The sequence below is a fragment of the Melanostigma gelatinosum genome (genome assembly GCF_949748355.1).
Source record: "Melanostigma gelatinosum genome assembly, chromosome: 8".
In the NCBI taxonomy this organism is placed as follows: Eukaryota; Metazoa; Chordata; class Actinopteri; order Perciformes; family Zoarcidae; genus Melanostigma; species Melanostigma gelatinosum.
In genome coordinates, this window is record NC_136641.1 from 13,805,078 (window position 1) to 13,817,823 (window position 12,746).

At 43.7% G+C, this 12,746-nt stretch overlaps 1 protein-coding gene across 1 annotated transcript; it reads left to right on the plus strand.

The window, feature by feature from the left end:
* Nucleotides 1-10,955: 10,955 nt before the first annotated feature.
* amigo1 (adhesion molecule with Ig-like domain 1) lies at nucleotides 10,956-12,494 on the plus strand (the record flags this gene model as incomplete). Its single annotated transcript, XM_079273777.1, has 1 exon — nucleotides 10,956-12,494. One exon carries the CDS (start codon nucleotides 10,956-10,958, stop codon nucleotides 12,492-12,494), a length of 1,539 nt encoding a protein of 512 aa, XP_079129903.1.
* Nucleotides 12,495-12,746: the final 252 nt, after the last annotated feature.

The following is a 12,746-nucleotide window of genomic DNA, read 5'->3' on the forward strand; positions in this document are numbered from 1 at the left end:
AGAACCACACAAGTGGAGCTGGTGGACCAGAAATACAGGACGGGACACGATGACATGAACTGTACAATATAATTAAATCTAATACATCAAACCTGGCACAAGAACAACTTTTGTTTCTGTCAAACTTGTAAAACAAAGTATAAAAACATCAAGTTGTTGATTTGCAGGGGGTTATGTGCTGGACTAGGTCTTGGCGGGCGCAGTTAGTCCAGCATGTTACCCCCTTAAAACCACAATTTAGTTGTTTTTTTTGCACAGATTAAACAAATGCGATAGAGAATAAGAGTATTTCTAAAGTATTGAGCAATTCCTTTATAGGAATATAATTGTTACTGTTTATTCTTCTCGCAGTAACAAAACCTCTCGTGAGATTAAATCTCACATATGGCTCGAAATACAAACAAACTCAATAGAAACCAATCGATGCAGTCAGTCAGTTGATTAATGGCTGTATCATCAAGTAGAACCAAGCCCGAGGCCTTCACCCCCTCCCCTCTTAATACATCACAGGTCTGTTCTCCACTCATAACGACGGCTTTCTTTGCATTGATAGTCTGGACCCTCTTTCACCTCCTCACTCACATCAGGAAGCTTGAACTCAGCAGTATTTGAAGGAACATCAATATCCACCATCAATTTGAGCACTAAGTGCATTTACTGCCAGTGAGCATCTGCACAGTTGAGCCCAGATGTATCGTCACTTAGCCCACCTTTCAGTTTTTGCTTGATCCATTTTGACATTATGGGAATGGGTGTAATCTCTAACTTTTTATTTTTCATAAGAGGATTATGTTCTTTGATATACAGTATATGTTTTTATGTGAGATCAATTATTAATGCTGTAATATTTTAAAAACTAATAATTTATCTTCATCAAAACAAAAGTGATAGATGATTATTTCTAATTGGCCGCTGTATTATAGTCAATATATTTTCAAAATAACGAGCCTTTCAAATGTGATTCAAGCCTAAGCACAAATCACAAAATAATGCTACAATATTACAGTATTCAGGGACCGGAAAATAAACATTGTGCACGTGGAGATTTGCGTGTTCCCTTAGTTAATCAGATGAAATAAGTGGAAATCCATTGACGAGGTTACGACGAGGATACTTGAGTGCTCAAGGGCACCATATCTTTTACGAATCACAATGCTTTGACTGTGTGTTTGTGTAAGAGGGAGAGTTTTATTTGTACTTGTCACGGAGCTCACAGCTCTGTGGTAATGACACCAGAAACAGGGTGGAATTGTAATAATGACCCTGCATTAAACCTCTACTTCCCAGAAACGGTCCTCACACCACACAGAGCAGAGGGCTGTGATTAATAGAGGCAACCGCAAGAGAAGAAGAGCCTTTTAAATCCCTTAAAGCTCGCCACAGGGCTGTTCTGACGATTATTACAGGCTGACACTGTCATGAAACAAATCTGTTTAATTTACAGTGGCATGCTCTCTCTCTCTCTCTCTCGTGATCCCAGAGCACCGGGCCTTTTCTCTTGATTGTGGTTGTGGCTGCAAGGACACCCCTGGACCCTGGATAGCCATTACCATGACACAGATGCCAGACACCAAATCTGATGTTGCCAGGTTTGTAGTAGCAGTGTAGCCGATGCCTCTAAAGGCCAAAGGAAAAAAAGGTATTTAGAGAAGTGAAACTAGCAATAACACACTGTAAAAATATTCTGTATTCAAATAAGAGTTAAAACAGCTATAATCAAGAATCAATTTAAAATAATCAATATTTTTTAACTAATTATGGATCTCATGACTACATGTAATGTGAAGGTGTCGCTCTCATGGGTAAAGCTAAAGATGACTTGCAGGGTGTAGTTCTTGTCTCATTTGTGGTCTGATGAACATTAAATCCATCAAATGCAGTGCCCCATGCCATATCGCTATTTTCCAAGCAACTGTATCTGTTATGTTTGTTGACGCTGCGTCGAGGCTTTTGTCCATCGTGATCTCACAGAAATACATGAAATGACCACGACCTATGAACCTTTCGGTACAACGGAAACAATTGGGCAACGAAAGTAACGTTAGGAAAAACATCACCAACGTATCCTCACAATAACTCCACAACATTTTGGGACACGACCTTTGTCTCAAACACCGGTCTAGTGGATGAAAGTCCTGTGGTTGTTTGACCCTCCCATCACAAATAGTATTTCACACTATTCATACTACGTCATAGCTCTGACCGCTGCAGTTTCACATGCGTTTAACTCGTGTGTCCAACAAAAGGATCCTAATTTCCATTAGCAATTGTTTCTGTGGTGCCGACACGTAATTTAAACAGTGCATTACGTGCCACTGCCACGTAATGCACTGTGCGCTATGAGGTTGTGGTCATTTATGTATTTTTGTGAGATCACGATGCAGCGTCATCAAACATAACAGATACAGTAGCTTGGAAAATGGCAATATGGCAGGTATATCAGGTTGCTTTTGTCATACCGAAGTGGGTGTGGTGTCTACTCTCAGCCCCTAACCGACTTTTTTGCATTTCTTTTATTAAAATTGTGCAGTGGGACTTAGGCTTTCATTTAGCTGCTTCAGTCTCAGCGTCCTGGTATTGTGCAACAATTTCAGCCTGTTGAAACTGAACTGTGCACCGCTGGGGGAGTGCTGCGCTGTCACAGTCAGCTCTTTCATCCCTGATGCTCATTCGCAGGCTGTTTCTCTGGACCTGCTGAGTGAGTGTCAGTGTCTTGGCTGGAAGATTGGCACATGTGAGAGCACCCAAGGGCGAAACTGAATAATAGATGCATCCTCCAGCACCAAAGTAACTGATTCATTCATTCCCTCATCATACAGTGTCATCAGCATCAGCAGTCATTATATAACAACTGCAAAGGCCAGTTTCAGCTTAACAGGGTCCCTCTGTCAGTCTGTCGGGTGCTGCTGCTGAATTGGCTTTTTGGGCCAACTTCCCACTAGTGCATCATGGGATTGGACAAACCACATGGCGGAAGCGCTATGAATGAGGTTAGATTAGATAGGGGAGAGTTTAGAACATAAAATCCTCTTACTCGCAATTGAGTCACTGCTGTGCATTCATGCCTGAGGGGCGTGTCTTATGCAATCAGGGCAGTCAGGTTTTTGTTTTGTCTGGCGCAGTGAAGGCCAGAGTTCAGGGGGAATGAGAGGAAGTGTCAGATAACAGTCGACCAGCTAATGATGGGAATCGAGAAGGTGGGAGCTTGAGTGTTTTGACAATGATGACTAAATTTAGAATTAGCAAAGAGCATCGACATGTCTATTCATCGAAGAGGAAGTACACAAGTGAGTTGTCTGGTAAGCGGACACCTCAGAGCGTGCTCCATTATTCACAGCCCAGAGCTAAATAAATAAAGGCACACAGTAAACACCCCTGATCTAATGATGCAACAGGACACTTGTTTTAGAAAAGCCAGAGGACATTCTGTCCAACAGGTTCTCGCTCTGCCACCCTCCCTTCTTCTCCTAACGACCATCTCCCCTTTCAGCCTTGTGTCTCCTCTCCTGCTCCATCAAGGCCTCCACAACGCCTCCCTCCATCCTGCTCGTGATCCAGCCACTAGCTTGGTGGTTTGGAGGACATTTCATCAGCATTTCATGCGAAGGTGTAGCCGATAATGTTTTCAGGCTCCTTAATCTCTTATGGGTTATGACTTCAGAGCCACTTAGCCTCTCAATTACAGTCCCTTCCTGTATTGTATAGCACTCACCCCATTATAATGCATCTTCCATATCTAGCTCACTGACGTTTTGGAGAAAATGATCCGCCATTAAGTTTGATTTCCTTCACACACATTGTGAAAAAGCATCTTGATTCCCTTCCGATATTGCAGCAGTGTATGTATTCACAATTCTAACTATATTACCGTGGTATGTTACTATTGATAATTACTCAATTAAAATGCAGAAAAATGTGTGTCTCAACATGGCGCCAGTATAAAAAGATATTCAGGACTGCAGCTGTTACTTCCTTGCGTGCTTTCCTCTCAGCCTCATTACAGCGCTCCACTCCAAAACGCAGATTCAATTTTCTGCCTGCCCTGGAGCACAATCATTGCCGTTTGACTGGAGAGCTGTAGAGAATACCTCTCTGCCCAGGCTTGATGTGCCACGAGTGGCCACAGGCACTGGCACTGAGGAGGGAAAAGTGAGGGGGAAAATGAAAGTCAAGTGCTCAGTAAACAAGGACTGGGGGTCAGCGTTTTAACCTGTCCACTCTGGCTTGATGGACTCTTAGCAAAGACAACGAGAGGGACTCCGGGGCGTGCGCAGTCAGTCATTTGGGAGGGATGGGAAGTCCTCTTTGCCAGGTAATGGGTTCTGTGTTGACTGCTGCTGCGTCGCTTGCTGCACCTCTCTGACACGCTCCCAAAATGGCTCCAGAGCAGGAAGTAATAAGAGACAAACCTAGTTGTTTGAGACGCTAAATGAAAAACTCTAAATGAGGCAAAAACTCGGAAGAAATATGCAAGGCTGAGTGTTGAATACAGGATGAACTCCAGGTGGAAACCAGCAGCCATTTTGTAATTCTTGTGTCTGACACACGGAGCTCAACATTTTCAAGGCAGTGAGTCACTGACTATTTAGAGTCTTTTCCCTGCCTTCTCCTGGGGACCTCATCTTATTGGCCGAGTGCAGGGGCACGGCTCTTATTGCAAAGACAGAGGATCAACGTTGTTCCCCACATAGTTAATGAGTAGAGAATCATCCGTTTCCTTTGGGAACAGCTGGCATGCATCAACTCCTTTATCGTTCCCCTGAGGAACGGATTAACAGGTATCAGAGCTACAGACTGGGCAATTCCTCGTCTTCCAATAACTCTCTCTCTCCATTCAGAATATCAACAGAGCTCAATTATATCCTCTGTTCTCTCTCTACAGTACCCCTGATTGCAGATGTAATACTTCCCCAGCTTTAAATAGAGCTGTAACGGCTCCACGGCTTGACAGTTTCACATGAAAGAAGTACTTATGCCCAGTTATTACAGCAAAGCTTGTAACTTTAGTGACAGCTTTAATTAGTGAGTGAAAACAATGTGTGCCCTGCCTCTTGATTATACCCATTGTTCATGCTCACAGCTGTAGGCTGACACCTGCAGCCCTTCCTCCGTGATCTAGAGTAGTGGTCTCCGCTGTCGAAAAGTACGGCCTGTTGCTAAGCAATGGGAGAATAGGACGTACCAAGATTACAAACAGCTTTTCTTTTATTGAAGCATGTGCCGTCCATGTGGGCTTTTTCTCAGAGATATGATTGTCGAGTGACCTTGTTTCATCCCTGCACTTCTGATCAAACATAAAACTGAAAGTGTTGCCACGGAAACCAAGAGCAGTCCAGCTGCAGGCTAAACAAAGATCACGGTTACCTTTTCACTTCCTCTCCAGACCATTCCTGCAGGTCTCAGATCTTTCTTTAGCCAGAGGGAAGCTACTGACCCCTGATGAGGCAAACACTTCACTTATTTACCTGCGTCAGACACGCGACAATTTGGCTGATTTATTTAGAAGGTAGAGATTATTATCAATGTTTTTGGTGAAAGCTGGTGTTTACCTGCATGAATAAACCAGATGTAAAAGAATTACAGCACATTAACACAGCGTGAGGCAAAAGTTAAGTCATTATCTTCCGCAGGATTAAGCTGAGTTAAGAGCGTTGGGGGGACGATTGAGATTCAACTCTTCACACCTGCCGGAGATCTGCACTCCAAGTGCTCTTTTCTTGTTTGCTATGGGACGCAAGTAATTAGCTCCTCAAGGCATTGTTGGATTCTAGGTGACGCGGTACTGACCAGTCATGCGAAAAACATAATTTTCATTCAGCGGGAAAAAAAAAAATACTTTTTGCAAATGAGAACAAACTTTGGCTGGAAACTTTGTCGTTATTTGCAACAACAACAAAAAACGTGTGGAGGAGGATTGAGGAGATCATTGTTGTAGTTTCTCAGATCCTTATTGTGTATGACCTTTGCATCCAAGATTGCATTTGCAAACATAAACAAAGTGCTGCATGGCACAAAGTTACTTACATTGTTGAACGTGTTTAAGGTTTGTGTTGTACACGTTTGCAAACAAGCAGGCTAACCTGCTACCTTGCAAGCATTCGAACGTCCACCACAACTCGCGAAAAGAGACCAAAAACAGAGCTATTAGAAGAATGAATATTGACCTTATATTGGCCATGTGGCCATAAACACGACTCCAAATGAATTATAATTTTGCTTTCATCATATCAACAAAGTGTTTATATGCAAATGCTGTTTTTATTGCAGGTGTAACGTTCACGGCCAGCACGGAGTCCAGTTGCATACAAACAGTTGTGTAAGGCAAGGCAAGTTTATTTCTATAGCACATTTCAACAACAAGGTAATTCAAAGTGCTTCACATGAAACCATTAAAAGCATAAAAGGCAAAAGTAAAGGAGATTTAAAACATACATTGAAACAATAATCGATGTCTCCCTGAGACATTACGCTGCACGCAATCAACCATACACTGCCGCAATTCTGCAATTACTCGTAGGTGATACTGTAGGTGATGTTGCTGTCGGCTCGGAGACAAGAGTGTGTGTTTACCATGTCAACAGAGAGGCCAGGTGGCGCACAGAAAGAGCCGGCTGTATGTAAACATCATTTACATCAGTGTGATCAGGAGATTGTGCTAATAATCCTATCAGGCCTAGAACGAGCCAATAGTTTACAGAATGCAAAATATCTTGTAGCTCCTGGTGTTACCATTTGTGAAATATGATCGAGCCATCTCAGACGCTAAAGTGCTGGTTACAAGACCCATAGTCACTGAACAATGCTGCCACCCCTTAATGAGTAATAAGTGATGGAGCCACAGTCAGGGATTTCTGTCTGACTGACAGCTATGCAGAGAAAGACAGATGTTCTGTCTCATCTTTAAATATCATGAATTATGGAATAGAGAGTAAAATTGGGAGCAGATGTTTGTCCCTGTGCTCATGGAGAGGCACTGCGTTCTTTTTATTTTTGCAGGGGTCGATCTGTGCTAGAACCCCCATCTGAGCAGGTACACAGATAAACGAGAGAAGGAAAGGTACCTCAGATTTGCCACGGAGCCAAAACAGTCAACGGAAGGCCGCAGACAGTTGCCAGGCAACACTATCCCTATCGCAGCAGGAAGTGGAGTCGAACATTAATCGCTTTCAGCTACATCTCACAAGAGTCACAGTGCTGTAGTGCTCCGGTCAGATAGGGGTTTCTCACTATGTTTAGTCGGCTCACACCTGTATTTCCTGGCATTTAACTGGAGGCCTATTGAGAAAGAATCAAGACGTCTCCAGCACGTATATTGACGTAATTAATGGAATTCATTTCTTGAGGATTAATATCATATCAGTCCATTTTTGTCCCATACTTTTGAAGTCATGTCAGAGTCCAACATATGAAAAAGTTAACCAACTAAACAGTGTATGTTTTCAGAGGGAAACAAGTTAAATCTGTTTCAAAGGATTTATCTTGAGAATTTATTTGGCACTTGATGTCCTTAAAACAAATCATGCGGGAAGTCAGCCTACAGTTCAGTCTGCTTCAAATATGTTTGTTTCACCAAGTTGACATTCAAAGTACAGAAAAGCACATCATGTCACAGTATCCTATGTGGTCCTCCAATTGATAACTCTGCTCTTGGTCAAATGAGTTTGAAATTGGGATCAAATCATCAAAATGGGACAAAATTGAGAGTAACCCCAATTTCAGCATTTGACCGATATTGAGACAATTCCAGGGGGCCACAGTTCTCATTATATGGTGCTCTATCCTGATACGTCTCTATCTACTTCCTCAGAAGAGGGTCTCACACATTCGTATGTCTTATAATGAGGTCATATTTCATATGACATTAGAATTACCCTGTGTCCCCTGTTGCTATAATATTCATTTATTAAATGATTTATGTGGCATTTTGAGTAGGAGGCTACATTGCTTATTGGTTCTCACAGTTTTGCCTAAACCAGGCTCGCTGCAGCAGATCTGTGGATTGAGGAAAACCCAAAAAAATCTCAAAAGGCAGCATGTGGGCGGATTCACTTGAGTAAAAAAAAAAAAAAGACACGGTTTTCCCCGCTTAGTCGGCACTCATAAACAAACCCAATCAAATACATGAATAGAGTCTGCACACTGAGCGAGAACAGAACATGAATGTGTGAATATTTTTTCAGAATGCTGGTAAAACCAGTATATGTTACCTGGGCTAATCAACAACTAAATACCCACAGAAATAGTACAATTAAAGGAGTGTCTCTTCTGTTATAAAGACCCTCAAAGACTGGTCCAAGTTGGCTGCTTTTTGTGTATATTTCAATTACGATAGGCTGAAATACAGAATGACTTATTAACTGCAGCTGAATCGCAAATTGATCAATCACAGAACTGACCACAATTCTACATGTATTACTGAGTCCTGGAATAATTAACACACCAAAGATAGTCCAGTCGATGAAAGCCTGTGACAAAAGGAAAATAATGGCAGTGGTCAGAACATCTAGTGATTGCTAACATAATGAGCTGTCAGATGGTAGTGTGAAGATTGTGATGAGGAGAGAATGTGTCACTGCTTAGCATGGCCACATTCAGCCACATGCAGGTGAAGTATTATTTGATCTGATAGGTAAGAACATTCAGCCATGTGTTTGTCTCACCTGGTCATGCCACGAATATATATGACACAGAAATCGTTTTAGTTCCATCACTTTTGGCTGACATTGACACTGCAGTGAAGTCTAATAAATATCAGACCAAAAAGGAGAAGGTTAACAGGACGGTACTAAGAGGTGAAAGATGATTTATTTATCTTGGGAATATATTGTTGTACTGAATCAATAACCGTTGTTCCTCGGCAGAGTTGATCATCACAGACTAATAATGTTGGTGATGTGAGCATAGATCACCCTAAAGCTATACAGCCATTATAGTAGACAATGAATAACATGTTCGTGGCAGGTTTGACTTTTCCATTGCGTCCCTCTCGTGGGTTTTCAGTCGTGCGTCCTCCGCGGCGCGTCTTCGGTGCGGCCACTTTCCGTAAACAGCGCCTTCTGGGTTTGAGCGCACTACCTCGATAACACGTCAATCCCTGCAGCACTTCACGACGACAGCACGACTGGCCTGCGAGGATCCACGGGGAAGCTTGCCAGCTACAGACTGCTCATTCTTAAGTATCTCCATGGCTGCTGATGAGACAAGACAGGAGCCGGATCTGCTCAAAATGCGCCAATTATCCGCAGAGGACGGATGTGCGTTCGTGTGCGTGCAGGGCATCATGCTCAGTTGAGAGCAGAGACAGTTGATTGTCGGTGGTTGTCAGCAGTTAAAAGGACGCGCGGTCGCTGCTCTTTACGTAATTCATTTTTTGCGTAATTTTGCACCGGGTATCGGATGCCGCGTGGACCAGGATTATTTTGGCGAGGATAGCTCTAGGGCTCTCCCCGCCTCCCTTCACCCGTTGTTGTCCTCAACAGCAGACGCACAGACTCATTCAGACGGGGACTATTTGTCTGGAGCAATATCGTATAGTAAACAGACGAGGAGCTGTTTTAATGAAATCCAACATCGCTGCATCCCGGTTGAAGGTATGGTGGTCTCTCTCGGTTTCCTTCTCCATCTCTCATCTCAGGTTTCCATGTTGTGCTCGTTTGTTTTCGAGCAGAATGGTGCAATGCAACGTTTGCACAGCTCTTCCACAAATGGATAAGGACATTTCACAATGCGGCATAACGTAAATTTGCATGATTTCACATTTGTATGCATTTGTTCTTCATGTTTTACTGTAGGCTATCACATTCTTTTCAGCATCGTATAGAGATAAAGAGAGAGAGAGGGAGAGAGACAGAGAGGGGCAAATGTGAACAGGAAGACAAATCAATGCATGTCTTCTAGGAGTGTGAATGCTCGGGTTAGTGCGAGTACACTGGGTGTCTGCGTGTGTATTTGTTTTAAAGGAAGACGCGCATTGTGCAAAGCAGCAAGGCAAAGTTAGGATTGCACACAATACATGCGTGAGGAGCCTATAGACAGAGGCTACTTAAGGTGTTTTACTGCAGGTCCACATGGGTGCAGAGACGGTAAGTATTAAGGAAATGTATTCAAGTACTGCGCAGTATGCACAACACAGATACTTAACTTAAGTATTTTCCTTTTGGGTGACTTGGCATATCCATGCTGTGCACACATTCAGGCTGGGCTGCACTCCTTTATTTGCATATTTAGCTTTTACTTGCAAAACAATGAATACTCTCATAAAATATGATGCTTTTTTTTTTAACCACTCTAAAATTATACAAAGCAGTTATACCAAGTGCCACAACATTAAAATACTGGTTTAAAGGGAGCATTCTCCTCAACGAATACAAGCACTTTAAATTCTTAAAATAACAGCGAATGTTTGTTACGTTTTGTTTATTCATGACCTTCATACATGCTATATATGTAGTAGAGTGATGCATTAGTTGATGCAAAACGAAGCATTTATGTTTGTCTCAAGGCATCGTAATTGAACAGGTATGTTTTATACTTACAGTCATTACTGAAGTAAACAAACAGATAACAGCATCTAAAACAGCAGCATCTGTCGTCCGTAAAAGACTTGTACATGTGGGAGTGACAGCAAGTTCATGTGTTAACTGTTTACATATGTGTCACAGATTTCCATTGTATACTTTTGGGATTTGATTTGAATACCTTTGCGGCATGAATGTAGGTGTGTCTACATATGTTTGTTTGTACAAAGCATGATATTCCCTTCTATCTATCTGTACATCTATACAAAGTACAATCTGTATTTCTGTCTCGTAATTACATCTGTTTATCGCCTCTGTTTCTGCTTTTTTTCAGCCTTCAATTAGCAGTGCCTGGGGAGTTCTCCAGCTGCTCTTCCATGCTTTTCTCTGAGAATGGGATCGTAGTAAACCTTTCTGGGAGTTAGATCAAGAGCCAGCATGTTGCAGCCTTCTACCAGAACAGGTGACAGCCTGCGGAAAACATTACCTCATTGGAGTAAGCGTCCGGGATGGGTCGTCTCCCTCACCCTCTGCATGGCTCTCCTCTGGCTTCCAGGGGCAGCGGCATCCACCCTAAACTGCCACAAGACGTGCATCTGCGCCTCAAACATAGTGAGCTGCTCCAAGATGAATCTGACCACCGTCCCGACAGGTCTGCCGCTCTACACTGCTGTGCTGGATCTCAGCTACAATGAGATAGAGCGCCTGCGATCTGAGTGGACCCCGATCAAGCTCCTAAAGCTGCATAACCTCCTCCTCAGCCATAACGGGCTCCACTTCCTGTCTTCAGAGGCGTTCCAACACGTGAAGCACCTGCGTTACTTGGACCTGTCCTCCAACAACTTGCAACTGCTGGATGAGTTCATCTTTGAGCCCTTGGTCAACCTGGAGGTCCTCTTGCTGTACAATAACCAAGTTTCCCAGATTGACCGCTCAGCCTTTCTCAGCACGATCAACCTTCAGAAGCTCTACCTGAGCCAGAACCAAATCTCCCGCTTCCCCGTGGAGCTGGTCAAGGAAAAGTCCCGCCTGGAGAAACTTAGTCTCCTGGACGTGTCCTCCAACAAGATCAAGCTGTTTCCCATTGATGAGCTCCAGGTGCTGCCTGCCTGGATTAAAAACGGCCTCTACTTCCACAATAACCCTCTGCTGTGTCACTGTGATCTTTACACACTCCTTGCCCATTGGTACATTCGAAAGCTCAACTCTGCTGTGGACTTCAAAGACGAGTACACCTGTATTCTGCCTGGCCCGCAAAAAACCCAAGTCGGTGTTTTTGATCTCAGCGGTTACATTATGAACTGCAGCACATTCAAGGAATCAGGCGAAGAGGCTTTTTTGGAGCAGAGGCTGATCCTTAGCTGTGACACCAAACGCAGGGGGATGTTAAAAACCTGGATGATGCCTGGTAATGTGGTGGTGACAGCTGGAAGCAACCAGACAGCCAAAGTCTTGAAAGATGGAAATCTGCAGATTAATCCGGTGAGGACTGAGGACTCTGGGACCTACACTTGCTTTGGCATGAGCGAGGCCTTCAATGAGACGATCTATGTGGTGCTGAAGGTTCACAACTTCACCATGCACGGGGGCAGCGAGACCCTGAGCACAGCCTATACCACCTTGGTGGGCTGTCTGGCCAGTGTGGTGCTTGTGCTCATGTATCTCTACTTGACGCCATGTCGCTGCTGCTGCTGCCCCAATAAAGGTAAGGCTCGGGGTGATGACAGCATCCACTCGTCCATGCTCAGCGTGACGCCGACTCACGAGGACCCGGCGCTCAAGGCCGAGCTGAACAGGCACGTGGCGTTCATAGACTCTAAGGACTTGCAGGGCCAGAACGGCAAGCTGAACCCCAATGGGGATGAGGATGATGATGATCTGGATGCAGAGGCTGGTTCTCTTATGAAGGGGAAGAGGAAGAAGTCAGTAGCAGAGTCCATCTGCTCCGTCTTCTCAGACACTCCCATGGTGGTCTGAGATGAGGCCGGCAAAGACTGGACGTATGTGGTACAACGTGAGCCATGTTTTAGTCGACGTAAACTGTGACTGTGACCTTGTGGGAGGAAACGGAGGAAGGAAGTTCATCGATAGTGGAAATATGGATCTCAAAGGGAGTAAAACAAACAAACTGTTTTGTTGCCCACAAGGACAATAAGCAGGACTTTTCCAGCATTTTAATCTGTAGCACTTAATATTCATACTGTGAAGGAATGGCAGTGTACAAGAACA